The 17083-nt window shown below is 64.0% G+C and overlaps 1 protein-coding gene across 1 annotated transcript; it reads right to left on the bottom strand.

Moving 5' to 3' along the window:
• Positions 1–180: 180 nt before the first annotated feature.
• On the bottom strand, positions 181–16243 carry CDK16 (cyclin dependent kinase 16). Its single transcript, XM_082300463.1, has 17 exons — positions 16096–16243; positions 15246–15363; positions 14416–14540; positions 13479–13580; positions 13003–13059; positions 12064–12178; positions 10901–10995; positions 10033–10095; positions 9195–9318; positions 7843–7963; positions 6705–6802; positions 5518–5623; positions 4981–5023; positions 4678–4768; positions 3965–4042; positions 3116–3163; positions 181–2665 (listed from the first exon to the last, which is right to left on the bottom strand). Exons 2-16 carry the CDS (start codon positions 15352–15354, stop codon positions 3126–3128), a joined length of 1365 nt encoding a protein of 454 aa, XP_082156589.1. The 5' UTR covers positions 15355–15363; positions 16096–16243; the 3' UTR covers positions 181–2665; positions 3116–3125.
• Positions 16244–17083: the final 840 nt, after the last annotated feature.

Here is a 17083-nt window from a genome sequence, read left to right as displayed (position 1 = left end):
GCTCGCGCAGGGTCCCGGAGGGGCTCCCAGGGGGTCTCGGGGACAAGGGGGGGTCACACAGGCTCACACCGCTCCCGGGGAGGCTTTAATGGTCGGTCCCGTTACAGCCGAAACGCCGCGACCCCGCCCCTTCCCCTCCCCCCCGTGTGACGTCATACCGGGGGGTGGGGGGACGACCCTCCCCTCCCCTCCCCCCATTGGGGTCAGGGTGTCCCTGGGGGGGCCCCATCCCCTATAGAAACCCCCCCAAGGGCGCTATAGGGGACCCCCGCCCCCCTATGGGGTGGGGGAGGGGCTTCGGGGACCCCTCCCACTGCATATAAAAAGCCCCGCCCCCTGCCCCGCCCCCCATGTATACACGGTACCTATAGAGGGGGGAGGGGCGGGGGGAGGGGCAGGCGATCCTGAGTGAGGCTGGATGGGAATGGGGGGGGATGGGGGGGGGTGGGAGTAACCTCGGGGTAAAGTGTGAGTAACCCGGGAGCCGGCAGCGCGCCGTCCTGCCCGTGGAAAAGCGTCCCTTGTGTGCGGCCCGGAGTAAACCGTGAGTAAGTCTGGAGTAGTGTCCGGTCAGTCCCGGCATGGGGACTGTGGGGAGGAGTGGTGGCCGAGTGGTCTCGGAGTAAGGAGTGAGTAACTTCAGAGCGAGGGTTGACCTCAGAGTGACGACGGCGCGGCCCTGGGCGCGCAAGGACCTCGGAGTAAGGGCGGAGCAACTCGTGAGGAAGGGCTGCTCCCCTCCCGCCCGGTGAGCCTGGAGTAGCGCCTGAGTCGCCTCAGCGTAGCAAACCTCGAGTAACTTCGAGATCCTGGAGGACGGCAAGGGCTGAGTAACCTCGGAGTAAGAGCTACGGACCCCAGAGGATGGGCTGAGCGCGTCCTGGGAGTGTAAAGGGCGAGTAACGCCTCAGCAAGCGGCGGAGGAGGAGCAGGAGGAGGAGTATCCGTGGTGTATCCTCGGAGAAAAGGCCTGGAAGAGCAGGGGGAGCGGGGAACACCGGAGGCCGAGTAATGCGTGAGTAAAGGGTCAGCTGAGTGACCGCTGAGGAGCCGAGGAGGGGCTGGAGACTGAGGAGAGGCCGAGTAAGCGGAAGAGGAGCTTTGTAGGGTCTGAGTAAAGGTGGAGTAGCAAAGGTGGCGGCAGCGCCGCGGAACCCCAAACCCGCCCTCTAAGGCCTTAGTAACCTCTGAGTAAGCATCAAGTGCTGTAAGGCCACCACACGAGCCCGGCGATGAGCGTGGAGCACACCGGCGTTGGGATGAGCTTGAGTAACCTCTTAGTAAGGCCTGAGCAACCTCTGAGTAAGGCGAGGCAGGCCAAGAGTTGGGTAACGCCGGAGTAGAGCTTGGAGGAGGAGAGGACCTGGGACCGAGGCGATAAACGGGGACGGCTGAGTAACCTCTGAGCAAGGGCTGAGTAACCTCTGAGCGAAGGAGGAGCGAGCGTGGGCCTCCCGCGGAAGCGCTGAGTAAGGGCGGAGTAAGCGCGGAGCGAAGTCAAAGAGGAGCGAACCAGGCGGAAAAACCTCGGAGTAAGGCGGGAGTAGCAATCGAGTACCGGAAACAACACAAAAGGGGGGAGCTGAGCGAGCCTGGAGTAAGGACCCCACGTGAGTAAGTCTGGAGTAAGTTCTGTCTGGAAGTGCTGAGTAAGCTCAGAGTAAGGACCTCCAGGAGGAAGCCTGGAGTAAGCTCTGAGCAGGGGCGACGTACCGAGGAGCTTCGGACCAAGAACTGAGTAAGCCCGGAGTAAAGACCCCGCCCTGACCGTGAGTAACTCTGGAGTAAAATCTGTGTAGGAACCGAGTCCTGAGCAACCTTGATGTAAGCGCTGAGAAAGCTCGGAGTAAGACCCTCCCCTGGTGGGGGGGGGAGGGAGGGCTGAGTAACTTGGGAGTAATCAAGAGTAGAAGCAGAGTAACTACAGCAGCGAGCGGGAAGAGGCTGAGTAGTCGTGGAGTAAGGCTGGAGTAGGGCAGATACGGCCGCAGAGCTGGGCCTGAGCTGCCTTGGAGTAAAGTCTGAGTAACCCTGGAGTAACCCTGGAGTAACCCTGGAGTAAAGCGGGACCAACGCTTGCAGGGGAACCTCCCAGGAGACGCCGCAGCCCCGAGTAACCCCAGGGGAACCCTGGAGTAGAGCGTGAGTAACCTCCGAGTAAGCTCAAAAGGGCGCCCTGCCTGCCCTCCCCCACCCCCAAAACTGCTCCGGGAGGGGGGGGGAGGGGTGGGGGGGGTGGCCCCGCCCCTCCCAGGCCCCGCCCCACCCCGGGGGGAGGGGCCCGAATAGACTCTGATTTATAATATTGCCTTGAAAAAATAAAACTCGACGTAAATTGGGGGGGGGGGGAGGGGGGAGGGGAGGGGGAAGAACCCCCAGACTCGAGGGGAACTCCCCCAAAAAAACGGGGGCACCCCAGATTTCCCCCACCCCCTCCAGACCCATCCCCCACCTCCCCCAAAATCCAGCAGCAGTTCCTCAGGGGGGGGGAATTTGGGGAGGGGGAGGGGAACCGTGGTCACCCCAACCCCCCCCTCTCCCCGCCCCCCCCCCCCCCCACGTAGTTTTGGGGTGCCCCCTCCCCTGTTTTGGAGGCCAATCCCGTTTTGGGGTGACCCCACCCCCAATTCCAGGGGGTCCCGGGGGGTGCAGCAGCATCCGAGGGCTGTGGGGAGAGGAAAGGGTTAAGAAGGGACCCCAAAAAGATGAACAAACCCCCCCCACCCCCCAAATTTACCCCTCACTTTTTTTGGGGGGTTCCCCCTTCAGTCGCTTCCTTTTGGGGGTCTCTCGGTCCCACATTTAAGGGGGGGGAGGGGGAGGTCTGCCCCATTTTTTTGGGGGGATCCCCACTTTTAAGAGTCTTCACTTGGGGGGTGCCCCATTTTTGGGGTGCCCCCCTTCAATTTCAGAGAAATCCCAATTTCAGCAGTTTTTCCTGAATTTTATCAGGTTTGGGTTTGGTTTTTTATGGGGGGGGGGGGGGGTGATCATTGTTCTCATTTTTTTGGGGTGTTTTTTGTCGTTTTTGGGGGTCATTCCCCAAGGAGCCCTCCCCCCCCCCAAATGGGGTTCCACATTTTGGGGAGCTCATCCCCGACTTTTGGGGCCTCACCTGCTCAACATCAGAATTCGGTGTCGAGCACCTGGAAGGCGGAAGAACCTGCAGGTAAAAAAAAAAAGAGCTCAGGAAACCCCCCAAAAGCCCCAAAATAGCCCCAAAATCACCTTAAAAATACCCCAGAAATGAGAAGGGACCTCCAGGAGATCCCCAGAAAGTTGGGGGTTCTGGGGGGGGGCAGGGTTTGGGTTTAGGGGGTTCAGGAGGTTCTGGCGGGGCAGGGTTTGGGTTTAGGGGTTTCAGGGGGGGCAGGGTTTGGGTTTAGGGGGTTCTGGTGGGGCAGGATTTGGGTTTAGGGGGGTCATGGTGTCCCGGGGGTCCCAGGGGGGGCAGGGTTTGGGTTTAGGGGGTCCCAGGGGGTGCAGGGTTTGGGTTTAGGGGTTCAGGGGTTTCAGGGAGGCAGGGTTTGGGTTTAGGGGGTTCTGGTGGGGCAGGGTTTGGGTTTAGGGGGTCCCAGGGGGTGCAGGGTTTGGGTTTAGGGGGTCCCAGGGGGTGCAGGGTTTGGGTTTAGGGGTTCAGGGGTCCCAGGGAGGGCAGGGTTTGGGTTTAGGGGGTCCCGGGGGATGCAGGGTTTGGGTTTAGGGGGTCCCAGGGGGTGCAGGGTTTGGGTTTAGGGGGTCCCAGGGGGTGCAGGGTTTGGGTTTAGGGGTTCAGGGGTCCCAGGGAGGGCAGGGTTTGGGTTTAGGGGGTCCCGGGGGATGCAGGGTTTGGGTTTAGGGGGTCCTGGCAGGGCAGGGTTTGGGTTTAGGGGGTCCCGGGGGATGCAGGGTTTGGGTTTAGGTGGTCCTGGCAGGGCAGTGTTTGGGTTTAGGGGGTCCCGGGGTCCCGTTTCGGGGCGCTGACCTGTGGGGGGCAGGGGGGCCGTGCGCAGCCCCGGCTCCTTCTGGAGCTGGATCTCCTTCAGGGCGAAGATGGAGGTGGCTGGGGGGGGAATGGGGGGGGGGGCCAGGACCCCAAATCAAGGGGGGGTTCCCATGATAAGAAAAATGGGGTCACCCCAAAGACACACCCACTAGAAAGCCACGCCCCCTAATTTGAATAGCCACACACACCTGGTGTTAAGCCCCGCCCCCTCCACCCCCTCCCAGACTCCACCCATGGAAAAGCCCCACCCAAACAAGCCCCACCCACTGATCTCTCCCATGAGGCCACACCCACTTGTGCCCCACCCCCAATAACCACACCCAAAAGGCCCCACCCCCACAGCCCCACCCTCCTGAGGCCCCGCCCCCAGTGCCCCACCCATGTGAAGCTCCACCCCCAACAACCACACCCACCAGGCCCCACCCCACCCAGCCCCACCCTCCAGAGGCCCCACCCACTCCCAGTGCCCCACCCATGTGAAGCCCCACCCCCAAACCCCACCCTCCTGAGGCCCCACCCCCCAGTGCCCCACCCCCACGGTGCCCCACCCATTTGAAGCCCCACCCCCCAACAACCACGCCCACAATGCCCCACCCTCCTCCAGCCCCACTCATGTGAAGCCCCACCCCCAAAACCCCCACGTGGCCCCGCCCCCCAGGCCCCGCCCCCTCCCCGAGGCCCCGCCCCCTCACTGTCGGGCAGGGCGCTGACGCGGGGTCCCAGGCAGCCGAAGAAGGGGTGCCCCATGGCCTCCGCCGCCGGCAGCCGCCGCCGCCCCTCGAACTGCCCCGCCCACACGTCAGGACACGCCCACAAAAGGGGCAAGGACACGCCCACAAAAGGGCGTGGCCCTACCACCTCCCCTCCCCCACCCCCCGGTAGGTGGGGGTTGGGCAGGCCACGCCCCATGGTGGGGGAGGGACAGGGCGTGGCCGCTGGGGGGTGGGTGGGTGGGGCATGAGGGGCGTGGCCAACACAAGCCACGCCCACCTCACCTGCAGCAGCTGCCCCAGCAGGTCGGCACCGTCCTGGTCCAACCTGGGAGGAGGGAGGGGGGGGGAGAGGAGGGGGTCAGGCCACCCCAAATGCGTCTGTGGGGTGGGTGCCACCCCCAGGGTGTCCCAGGGTGTCCCCTGGGTGTCCCCTGGGGGTGTCAGGGTGTCCCCTTGGTGTCCCCGGGTGTCCTCTGGGTGTCCCTGGCTGTCCCCTGGCTGTCCCCGGGTGTCCCTGGCTGTCCCTGGGTGTCCCCTGGGTGTCCCCGGGTGTCCCTTGGGTGTCCCCTGGGTGTCCCTGGGTGTCCCTGGCTGTCCCCTGGCTGTCCCCGGGTGTCCCTTGGGTGTCCCCTGGCTGTCCCCGGGTGTCCCTGGCTGTCCCCTGGCTGTCCCCGGGTGTCCCTGGGTGTCCCTGGCTGTCCCCTGGCTGTCCCTGGCTGTCCCCGGGTGTCCCTGGGTGTCCCTGGGTGTCCCTGCTGTCCCCTGGCTGTCCCTGGGTGTTCCCCACAGTCCCTTCACCCCCTGGGTGTCCCCACCCACCGTGGGGCGTGGTGCCGCAGCCCCTCGGGCGGGTACAGCGGGTACTTGTGCGCCCGGAACTCAGCGTTGGCCCCGATGCCCGGCCACGTCTCCTCCGTCGGGGTCCCTAAAAAATAGAGGGGGGGGGTGGGCCCCAGACCCACCTTGGAGCCCTCCCCAGAGTCCCCAAAATCCCCCAGCGCCCCCCAGTTCCAGAGATCCTTGAAATGACGCCTTTATTCCCCCCGAAACCCCTTTAATTTACTCCTAAAACCCCTTTTATTTCCCCAAATCTCTTTACATTTCCCCCAAAACCCTTTTAATTCCCCCAAACCCCCTTTAATTCCCTCAAAACCCCTTTAAACTCCCTCAAAACTTCTTTAATTCACCCCAAAACCCCTTTAATCCTCTCAAAACTCCTTAAATTCCCCCAAAACCCCTTTAAATTTCCTCAAAACCCCATGTATTCCCCCCAAAACCCCTTTAATTCCCTCAAAACCCCTTTAAATTCCCCCAAAACTTCTTTAATTCACACCAAAACCCCTTTAATCCTCTCAAAACTCCTTAAATTCCCCCAAAACCCCTTTAAATTTCCTCAAAACCCCATGTATTCCCCCCAAAACCCCTTTAATTCCCTCAAAACCCCTTTAAATTCCCCCAAAACATCTTTAATTCACACCAAAACCCCTTTAATCCTCTCAAAACTCCTTAAATTCCCCCAAAACCCCTTTAAATTTCCTCAAAACCCCATGTATTCCCCCCAAAACCCCTTTAATTCCCTCAAAACCCCTTTAAATTCCCCCAAAACCCCTTTAATTCACCCCAAAACCCCTTTAATTTCCCCCAAACCTCTTTAACTCACCCCAAAAACCCTTTAATTCCCCCGAAACCCCTTTAAATTCCCCCAAAACCCCTTTAAATCCCCCAAAACCCCTTGAATTCACCCCAAACCCCCTTTAAATCCCCCCAAACGCCCCCCAAATTGTCCCCACCTTCCCTCAGCTCCTCCTCCATTTTCCCAAAACCCCTTAAAAAAAAAACCCCAACCCAACCCAACCCCATTTATCCTCCCCAAAACCCCTTCACGCCCCTCTGCCTTCACCCAAAAGCCCGAGATTTCACCCGAAACCCCTCAGATTCACCCCAAAACCACTCGGATTTTCCCCCAAATTTGTCCGAACCCCGCCGGCTTCGCCCCGAAGCCGCACCCAGGAGGCGGAAGATGAAATGCAGCTGCTCCTCCACGGTGGCCCCGGGGAACAGCGGCCGCCCCGTCACCATCTCCGAAAAGATGCAGCCGACGCCCCTGGGGGGGAGAGACCCCCGTGGGACCCCCAAAAACCACCCCAAAAACATCCCAGAACAGCCCAAAACAGCCCCAGGGGGGAGAGACCCCCCCCCAAACCAGCCCCTGGGGGGAGAGAGCCTTGTGGGACCCCCAAAAACCACCCCAAAACCAGCCCAGAACAGCCCAAAACAGCCCCAGGGGGGAGAGACCCCCCCCAAAACCACCCCAAAACAGCCCCAGGGGGGAGAGACCTCCCCAAAACAGCCCCTGGGGGGAAGAGAGCCCCGTGGGACCCCCAAAAACCACCCCAAAACAGCCCCTGGGGGGAGAGACCCCCAAAAACCACCCCAAAAACAGCCCCGGGGGGAGAGAGCCCTGTAGGACCCCCAAAACCACCCCAAAAGCAGCCCAGAACAGACCAAAACAGCCCCAAGGGTGGAGAGACCCCCCCAAAACCACCCCAAAACAGCCCCTGGGGGGAGAAACCCCCGTGGGACCCCCAAAAACAGCCCCGGGGGGGAGAGACCCCCATGGGACCCCCAAAAACCAGCCCAAAACAGCCCCGGGGGGGGGGGGGAGACCCCCGTAGGACCCCCCAAATCCCAAACCCCATTTCCCCCTTGTCCAAGACCCCCCCAATTTCATGCGGGACCCCCGCGAGTGAGGCCCCTCCCAAAACCTCCTGGACCCATCTAAGACCCCCCCAAAGCCCCCCAGGGCCCCCCAAAACCCCCCCCAGCATTCCCCAGTGCTCTCCCAGTGCCCTCCCAGTACTCCCCAGTGCCCTCCAGTGCTCCCCCAAAGCACCCCCAGCATCCTCCAGTCCCCTGTCAGTCCCTCCCAGTCCCTCCCAGTCCATCCCAGTGCCCTCCCAGTGCCTCCCAGTCCCTCCCAATGCCCTCTCAGACCTTCCCAGTCCCTCCCAGTGCTCTCCCAGTACCCTCTCAGACCTTCCCAGTCCCTCCCAGTGCTCTCCCAGTCTCTCCCAGTCCCTCCCAATGCCCTCTCAGACCTTCCCAGTCCCTCCCAGTGCTCTCCCAGTGCCTCCCAGTGCCCACCACATGTCGATCTGGGTGGAGTACTCGGTGGAGCCCAGCAGGATGTCGGGCGGGCGGTACCAGAGCGTCACCACCTCGCTCGAGTACGTCTTGGTGGGGATGGACTTGGCCCTGGCCAGGCCTGGGGGGGCACAAAAAGGGTCAGGAGGGGGGGGCTGGGGCACAGCGGGGCCAGTTTGGGGTCCTGGGGGATTTTTGGGGGTTCCTGAGGGAGGGAATTGGGGTCCTGGGGGATTTTTGGGGGTTCTTGAGGGAGGGAATTGGGGTCCTGGGGGATTTTTGGGGGTTCCTGAGGGAGGGAATTGGGGTCCTGGGGGATTTTTGGGGGTTCCTGAGGGAGGGAATTGGGGTCCTGGGGGATTTTTGGGGGTCCCTGAGGGAGGGAATTGGGGTCCTGGGGGATTTTTGGGGGTCCCTGAGGGAGGGAATTGGGGTCCTGGGGGATTTTTGGGGGTTCCTGAGGGAGGGAATTGGGGTCCTGGGGGATTTTTGGGGGTTCTTGAGGGAGGGAATTGGGGTCCTGGGGGATTTTTGGGGGTTCCTGAGGGAGGGAATTGGGGTCCTGGGGGATTTTTGGGGGTTCCTGAGGGAGGGAATTGGGGTCCTGGGGGATTTTTGGGGGTCCCTGAGGGAGGGAATTGGGGTCCTGGGGGATTTTTGGGGGTCCCTGAGGGAGGGAATTGGGGTCCTGGGGGATTTTTGGGGGTTCCTGAGGGAGGGAATTGGGGTCCTGGGGGATTTTTGGGGGGTCCTGAGGGAGGGAATTGGGGTCCTGGGGGATTTTTGGGGGTTCCTGAGGGAGGGAATTGGGGTCCTGGGGGATTTTTGGGGGTTCCTGAGGGAGGGAGTTGGGGTCCTGGGGGATTTTTGGGGGTTCCTGAGGGAGGGAATTGGGGTCCTGGGGGATTTTTGGGGGTTCCTGAGGGAGGGAATTGGGGTCCTGGGGGATTTTTGGGGGTTCTTGAGGGAGGGAATTGGGGTCCTGGGGGATTTTTGGGGGTTCCTGAGGGAGGGAATTGGGGTCCTGGGGGATTTTTGGGGGTTCCTGAGGGAGGGAATTGGGGTCCTGGGGGATTTTTGGGGTGCTGGAAGGTGCGTGAGGAGTCACCCCAGGGGGGGATTGCGTTTTGTGGGAGGAGTTTTGGCGGTCCCAGGAAGATTTTTGGGGTGCCCTGACCGAAATCTGAGAGTTTGAAGTTCCTGGGGTGACTGAGCAGGTTCTGGAAGGTTTTACGGGATTCTGGAGGGAATTTTGGGGGTTCTAGATGGGGCTTTTTGGGGTTCTGAGGGAGATTTGGGGGCTCTGGAAGGAGTTTTGGAGGTCCCAGGAGGATTTTTTGGGGTGCCCTGACCGAAATCTGCCAGTTTGAGGTCCCCACGGCGGCTGAGCAGGAGGTTCTGGGGTTTGAGGTCGCGGTGCAGGACCTTGTGGCGGTGGCAGAAGGCGAGACCCCGCAGCAGCTGGAACAGGAACAGCTGCCCCCACCCCAAAAACGGGATCGGAAACCCTCAGGGAACACCCGGGGCCACGAGGGGACGAAGTGACACCATCGAGTCCTAAACCCCAACTCCCCCCTCCTCCCAAAACTTCTCTGCAGGAACCTGGACTCCCCTAAATCCCCCTCAAAACCCCCCTAAATTCCCCCTCAAATCCCCCCAAATTCCCACTCAGATCCCCCCTCAAAACCCCCTTAAATTCCCCCTCAAATCCCCTAAATTCCCCCTCAAAACCCCCCTAAATTCCTCCTCAAATCCCCCCAAATTCCCCCTCAAATCCCCCCTCAAAACCCCCCTAAATTCCCCCTCAAATCCCCCCTAAATTCCCCCTCAAAACCCCCCTAAAATCCCCCTCAAATCCCCCCAAATCCCACAGCCCCCCTAACCCCGAATTCTGATGACCCCCAAATCCTCCCGAGATCCCCCCAAATTTCCTCCAAATCTCCCTCACCCCGACATTGGACATTTTTAAGACCCCTCAAATTCCCCCAAAATCCCCCCAAATTCCCCCTCAAAACCCCTCTGACCCCACAGCCCCCCTCACCCTGACACTGTGAATTCTGGTGAACCCCAAATCACCCCCAAACTCCCCCAAATTCCTCCCAAATCCCCCAAATCCCCTTCACCCCAATATTGGACATTTTTAAGACCCCCCAAATCCCCCAAAATCCCCCCAAACCCCTCTGCCCTCACCCTGACGTTGTGCATGCTGATGACGTTCCCACAATCATCCAGGTACTGCTTGAGATCCCGATCCTGCAATTGGGAAAACCCCAAATTGGGGCAGTTTAGGGGGGTCCCAGGGGGAGTTCAGGGAGTTTTGGGGGTCTTGAGGGGGGAGTTTTGGGGATCCCAGGGGGGAATTTGGGGGTCTTGGGGGGTTTGAGAGTCCAAGGAAGGAGTTTTGGGGGTCCCAAGGGAGCTTTGGGGATCCTGGGGGGGAAATTTTGAGGTCCTGGGGGGGGATTTGGGGGGTCCTGGGGGGAATTCTGGGGTCCTGGGAGGGGTTTGAGAGTCCCAGGGAAAAGTTTTGGGGGTCCTGAGGGGTTTTTGGAGTGCCAGATAGGACTTTTGGGGTTCTGGGTGGGACTTTTGGGGTCCTGGGAGATTTGGGGGGTCCTGGGGGGGAATTTTGGGGTCCTGAGTGGGACTTTTGGGGGTCCTGGGGGGGAATTTTAGGGTCCTGGAAGGTTTTTGGGGTCCTGGGTAGGACTTCTGGGGTCCTCAGGGGGAATTTTGGGGTCCTGGGGGGTTTTTGGGGTCCTGGGTGGGACTTTTGGGGGTCCTGGGGGGGAATTTTAGGGTCCTGGGGGGTTTTTGGGGTCCCGGGTGGGGGTTTTTGGGGTCTGAGGGGGTTTGGGGCATCCTGGGTGGGGGTTTTGGGGTCTGAGGGGGTTTTTGGGGATCCCGGGTGGGAGTTTTTGGGGGTCCTCGGTGGGAATTTTCAGGTCCCACGTGGGAATTTTGGGGTTCCGGGTGGGAATTCTGGGGTCTGAGGGGGTTTTTGGGTGTCCTGGGTGGGAATTTTGGGGTCCCGGGTGGGGTTTTTGGGGGTGCTCACCAGGTACTCGAAGACGAGGGTGAGGCACTGGGGGGTGTGGACGATGTCGTGCAGCGTCACCACGTTGGCGTGTTTGAGGTCCCTCAGCAGTGACACTGCGGGGTGGCACCGGGAGGGGACACAGGGAGGGGACAAATGACCTCCAGACCTCCCTAAGCCCCCTCCCCACCACAGCGTCCCCCAGGGTCCCCTCTGTGGTGTCCCACAGCCCCCACCCCTCCCCTGTGTCCCCCCTGGTGTCCTCAATGTCCCCACCCTCGGGGACGGCTGTGCAGGGTGTCCCCAGTGTCCCCCTGGTGTCCCCAGTGTCCCTCCAGTGTCCCCAGTGTCCCCCTCAGCCCCCCTGGTGTCCCCAGTGTCCCTCCAGTGTCCCCCTCAGCCCCCCTGGTGTCCCCAGTGTCCCTCCAGTGTCCCCCGTGTCCCCCTCAGCCCCCCTGGTGTCCCCAGTGTCCCTCCAGTGTCCCCAGTGTCCCCCTCAGCCCCCCTGGTGTCCCCAGTGTCCCTCCAGTGTCCCCCTCAGCCCCCCTGGTGTCCCCAGTGTCCCTCCAGTGTCCCCCGTGTCCCCCTCAGCTCCCCTGGTGTCCCCAGTGTCCCTCCAGTGTCCCCCGTGTCCCCCTCAGCCCCCCTGGTGTCCCCAGTGTCCCCCGTGTCCCCCTCAGCCCCCCTGGTGTCCCCAGTGTCCCCCTGGTGTCCCCAATGTCCCCCCAGTGTCCCCCGTATCCCCCTCAGCCCCCCTGGTGTCCCCAATATTCCCCTGATGTCCCCCTGGTGTCCCCAGTGTCCCCCCAGTGCCCCCCTGGTGTCCCCGGTGTCCCCAGTGTTCCCCTCGTGTCCCCAGTGCCCCCGCTGGTGTCTCCCCGGTGTCCCCAATGTCCCCCCGGTGTCCCCACCCTCGTGGATGGCTGTGCACGGTGCTCCCAGCCCCCCTCATGTCCCCAGTGTCCCCCTGGTGTCCCCCTGGTGTCCCCAATGTCCCCCCGGTGTCCCCACCCTCGTGGATGGCCGTGCACAGTGTCCCCACTGTCCCCCCAATGTCCCCCAATGTCCCCCTGGTGTCCCCCCAGTGTCCCCCCGGTGTCCCCACCCTCACGGATGAGCATGCAGGGCACCCCCAGCCCCCCTGGTGTCCCCAATGCCCCCCGGTGTCCCCCCGGTGTCCCCACCCTCGCGGATGGCCGTGCACGGTGCCCCCTCCTCGTGCTCCAGCCGGATCTCCTTCAGCGCCACCAGGTTCTCGGTGAGTTTGCTGCGGCCCTTGTACACCGTGGCGTAGGTGCCCTGGGGATGGGGGACAGCAGGGGACATTGGGGGAGATGGACAGGGGACATCAGGGGACACCGGGGACAGCAGGGACAGAGGGACAGCAAGGACACACGGGGACATGGGGACATCAGGGGGCACAGGGACAGCAGGGACAGAAAGGACACACAGGGACATGGGGACATCAGGGGACACCAGGGACAGCAAGGGACAGCAGGGACACTGGGATGTCAGGGGACAGCAGGGACAGAGGGACAGCAAGGACACACGGGGACATGGGGACATCAGGGGACACCAGGGACAGCAAGGGACAGCAGGGACACTGGGATGTCAGGGGACAGCAGGGACAGAGGGACAGCAAGGACACAGCGGGGATATGAGGGACACAGGTGACACAGGGACAGCAGGGACAAAGAGACAGCGGGGACATGGGGACGGCGGGGTCATGGGGACAGTGGGGGCACAGCAGGGACATGGGGACAGCAGGGACATGGGGACAGCGGGGACATGGGGACAACAGGGACATCAGGGACATGGAGACAGTGGGGACATGGGGACAGTGGGGACATCAGGGACATGGGGACAGTGGGGACATGGGGACAGTGGGGGACATCAGGGACGCAGTGGAGACACGAAGGGCGTGAAGACCACAGGGCATGGGGCACACAGGGACACTGAGGGACGCCAGGGACATCGGGGACACGCACAGGGACATCGGGGGGTGTCAGGGACATCGGGGACTCGGGGACATTGGGGACACAGGGACACACAGGGACATCAGGGGGTGTCGAGGGCATCAGGGACATTGAGGGGTGTTGGGGACATCGGGGACACCCCCTCACCTCTCCCAGTTTGTCCAGTTTGACGTAGGTCTCCAACTTCCCGAAGCCGATTTCCGACTGGCCGGAGAGAGGGGATGCGGTTACTGGGAGAACTGGGAGGCACTGGAGGGGATGATCCTGGTCCCTCCCGCTCTGTACCGGGCCATACTAGGCTATACTGGTGCAAACTGGTTTACACCAGTTCATACTGGGACACACTCAGCATGAACCAATGCTGCTGCAGATGGCTGGGAGCAACTGGGAAGCACTGGGGAAGCGCCAGGATGGGGTACTGGGCCCAACTGCTCTATACTGGTTCATACTGGACCGTACTGGTGCACACTGGGAAGCAGCAAGGGGATGCCAGCGCACGTGGGGACTCAGCAGCTGCCCCCCCACCCCCGAGAACACTGAGGGGCGTCGCTGGCAGTTCTTACTCCTCCGTACTGGTTTATACCGGTCTATACTGGTCCGTACTGGTCTGTACTGGGACGCACCAAGGAGACGCGGCGCAGGCGGCGGCTCAGGGGCCCGGGCAGCCCCAGCCCCCCCTCGGGCAGGCGGGTGTCGGCCGGCAGGGACAGGCGCTTGGTGACGTCCTGGGGGACAGCGGTGACAGCGCGACCCCACAAGAGCCCCGAAGCACCCCCAGTGCCCCCCAGTGCCCCCCAGTGCTCCCCAGTGCCTCCCAGTGCCCCCCAGTACCCCCAGTGCTCCCCAGTACCCCCAGTGCCCCCCAGTGCTCCCCAGTGCCCCCCAGTGCTCCCCAGTGCCTCCCAGTGCTTCCCAGTGCTCCCCAGTCTCCCCAGTGCTCTCCCGGTCTCCCCAGTGCCCCCCAGTGCCTCCCAGTATCCCCCAGTGCTCCCCAGTGCCCCCCCAGTGCCCCTCAGTGCTCTGCCAGTGCTCCCCAGTGCCTCCCAATGTCCCCCAGTGCCTCCCAGTGCTCTCCACTACCCCCCACTCTCCCCAGTGCCCCCAGTGCGCCCCACTCCCCCCAGTGCCTCCCATTGCCCCCAGTCTCCCCAGTGCCTCCCAGTGCTCTCCAGTGCCCCCCACTCCCCCCAATGCTCTCCACTACCCCCCACTCTCCCCATTGCCCCCAGTCCCCCCAGTGTTCCCCAGTGCCCCCCAGTGCTCTCCACTACCCCCCACTCTCCCCAGTCTCCCCAGTGCTCCCAGTGCCCCCAGTGCCTCCCAGTGCTCTCCAGTGCCCCCCACTCCCCCCAGTGTTCCCCAGTGCCCCTCAGTGCCCCCCACTCTCTCCAGTGCCCCTCAGTGCCCCCCACTCTCCCCAGTGCCCCCAGTGCCCCCCACTCTCCCCAGCGCCCCCAGTGCTCCCCAGTGCCTCCCAGTGCTCTCCACTACCCCCCACTCTCCCCAGTGCCCCCAGTGCCTCCCAGTGCCTCCCAGTGCTCCCAGTGCCCCCAGTCCCACCTCGCAGGCGCTGGGCCGCGGGTGCTGCCGCAGGCGCACGGGTGACGCCACCTCCTCCGAGGACGTCCCCGAGGGGGGGTCACTCTCCCCGTCCGAGCCCATCCGCCCCTCGTCCCCCCCCGCCTCTGGGGAGCACAGGGGGTGTCAGGGACCCCCAAAACCCCTCCACAACCCCCCCGAGACCCCCCCAAAACCCTCCTCAAACTCAAGGGACCCCCCCGAATCCACCCGTGTCCCCAAGCAGTCCCAAAAGCCCCTCCCCCCCCCGTCCTGCAGGGACCCCCCCCCCCCATGTCCCTGAGCTCCCCAAAGGACACCCCCAAACCCCCCCAGGGACCCCCAAACCCTCCCCAGGGACCCCCCAAAGTGCCCCCCAGGGATGGGGAATTCTGCCCCCCTCCCTGTGGGGACAGAGAGGTGACACGGGGACACCGGGGACAGGTGGTGGCACCGGGGGGGGGGGCAGGGGGGGACAGGGGACAGGATATGGGGACAGATGGACGGACACGGGGGGGGGGCTGGGGACAGATGGGGACGGGATGGGAGCGGGGGGGGGGGGGCACGGGGGTGACAGGGAGGGGACAGCACAGAGACCCCAGGGCTCTTAAAGGGACCGTGCCCCGGAGGGAGTGGGGTCTTAAAGGGCCAAGCACCCCAAAACAGTGCCCGCGCCTTCTTAAAGGGCCAGGCAGCTTCTTAAAGGGCCAGGCAGCCCCTCAGTTTCCCTTCTACACCCCACCCCCAAGGCTCTTAAAGGGCCAGCTCCCCACTGTATGGGGGCGGGGCTCCCTCCGAGGGGGCGGGGCCTCTGTTAAAGGGCCAGCGCTCACCGCTGTCGCTGCCGGGGCCGTCGCGGGGGTCCCCCAGGCCCTTGTCGGGGGCGCGGCCCCCCCGCAGCGTCATCGACAGCTGCCGCTTGATCTTCTTCATCCGGTCCATGGCCGAGCCCTGGGGGGGGCACACCTGAGCGCCCCCTGCGCACCTGGGCACAGCTGGGCACAGCTGGGCACCATCCTGCACACCTGGGCACCACCTCGGCACCACCCTGCACACCTGAGCGCCCCCTGCGCACCTGGGCACAGCTGGGCACAGCTGGGCACCACCCTGCACACCTGGGCACCACCTCGGCACCACCCTGCACACCTGAGTGCCCCCTGCGCACCTGGGCGCACCTGGGCACACCTGAGCACACCTGGGGCCAGCCACACACCTGGGCACACCTGGGCACAGCTGGGCACCACCCTGCACACCTGGGCACCACCCTGCACACCTGGGCACACCTGGGAACCACCCTGCACACCTGGGCACAGCTGGGCACCACCCTGCACACCTGAGGGCCCCCAGCGCACCTGGGCACACCTGAACCCCTCCTGCACACCTGGGCCCTTCCTGCACACCTGGGTCCCTCCTGCACACCTGGGCACACCTGGGTCCCTCCTGCACACCTGGGCCCCTCCTGCACACCTGGGCCCCTCCTGCACACCTGGCCACACCTGGGTCCCACCCTGCACACCTGAGCCCCCCCAACCCTTGGGCCCCCCCCCCTCCGGTGATGCCGCGCGTGCCCAAAGGGGGCGTGGCCTCCCCCCCTCCCCCCCCCGCTGCCCTCACAGAGGCGGGGCCGGGCCGCGGGGTCCCGGGGGCTTCCCGGGGGGATTCCCGGCGGGGTTCCCCCGTTACCGGCTCAGCGGCGCGGGGCCTCCCAGAAATCCTCGGCCATGGCGGGGCCGGGCCCGACCCCGCGGGCGGCTCCGGGGGGGGCCGGGCCGGGCCGGGCCGGGCGAGAGCGGCGGGAGCGGCGGCGGCGGCGGCGGCGGCGCAAGATGGCGGTGGGGGCGGAGCCTGGTGACGTCAGCGCGAGGGGCGGGAGCAACGCCCTGGAAGGGCGGGGCCAAGCGCCGAGTGACGTCAGCGCCAAGGGCGGGAAAAGGGAGGCGGTGGGGAGGGGGCGCGGCGGGGGCGGGGCCTGATGAGGACACGCCCCCTCTCGGGGTGGGGAGGGGGCTGAGGGGGGTGGGGGCTGTTTGGAACCCCCCTCTTAGGGACTCCCCCGGATCCGGGAACCCCCTGGAACTCCCCACGGGTGGGGGGGATTCCCTTCCGAACTGGCCCCAGTCCCAATGACGTCACACCCGGCCTGGGGTCCCCCAACTCCATCTGTCCCACCCCTCCCCCCCCCGCCGCGTTTAAGCCCCTCCCCCGAACCCAAAAACCCACGGGGACACCCCCCCCACCCCCTGCCCCCCTCAGCTGGAGGGGGTGGGAACACCCCGAAAGAGGCTCCGCCCCTTTTTTTGGGGCGGCGAGATCGGACTCCAAGGTTACTCCTTGGTTACTCCGCACTCCGCCATGGGTAGGGGTGCTCCGAGGTTGCTCCGGTGTCAGGAACGGGGTGTCCCAGCGGTCCCTCGAGGTTACTCGGGGTTTACACCGAGGCTGCTCTGAGTTTACCCACAGGTTACTCCGCGACTACCCCGCAGCTGCTCCGTGGTTACTCCGAGCTTGCTCCAGGCTTACTCCGAGGTTCCCCAGGGTTACTCCGGCTACTCCGGGCTGACTCCCAGCACCCTCCCCACCGCTCACAGGGCCCTGGCAGTTTACTCGTGGACTCCTCCAGGGTTACTCCGAGCTCCCCCCCAGCTGCCACGCCACGCCCCTCGCTCGAGGT

This window comes from Coloeus monedula (genome assembly GCF_965178545.1).
Source record: "Coloeus monedula genome assembly, chromosome: 39".
NCBI classification, from domain to species: Eukaryota; Metazoa; Chordata; class Aves; order Passeriformes; family Corvidae; genus Coloeus; species Coloeus monedula.
This window is presented reverse-complemented; position numbering and strand designations above follow the sequence as displayed.

Bases quoted from the DNA above. Each gene is read 5' to 3' on its own strand.
- CDK16 (XM_082300463.1), bottom strand. From the start codon at position 15,354: ATGGACCGGATGAAGAAGATCAAGCGGCAGCTGTCGATGACGCTGCGG. The intron at 6,803-7,842 runs GTGGGCACTGGG...TCTCCCCCCCAG, and splicing joins TCCACCCAGATCGACATGTG to GGGCGTCGGCTGCATCTTTT. The intron at 4,043-4,677 runs GTGAGGGGGCGG...TTCCCCCCCCAG, and splicing joins CGTCAGCGCCCTGCCCGACA to CCACCTCCATCTTCGCCCTG.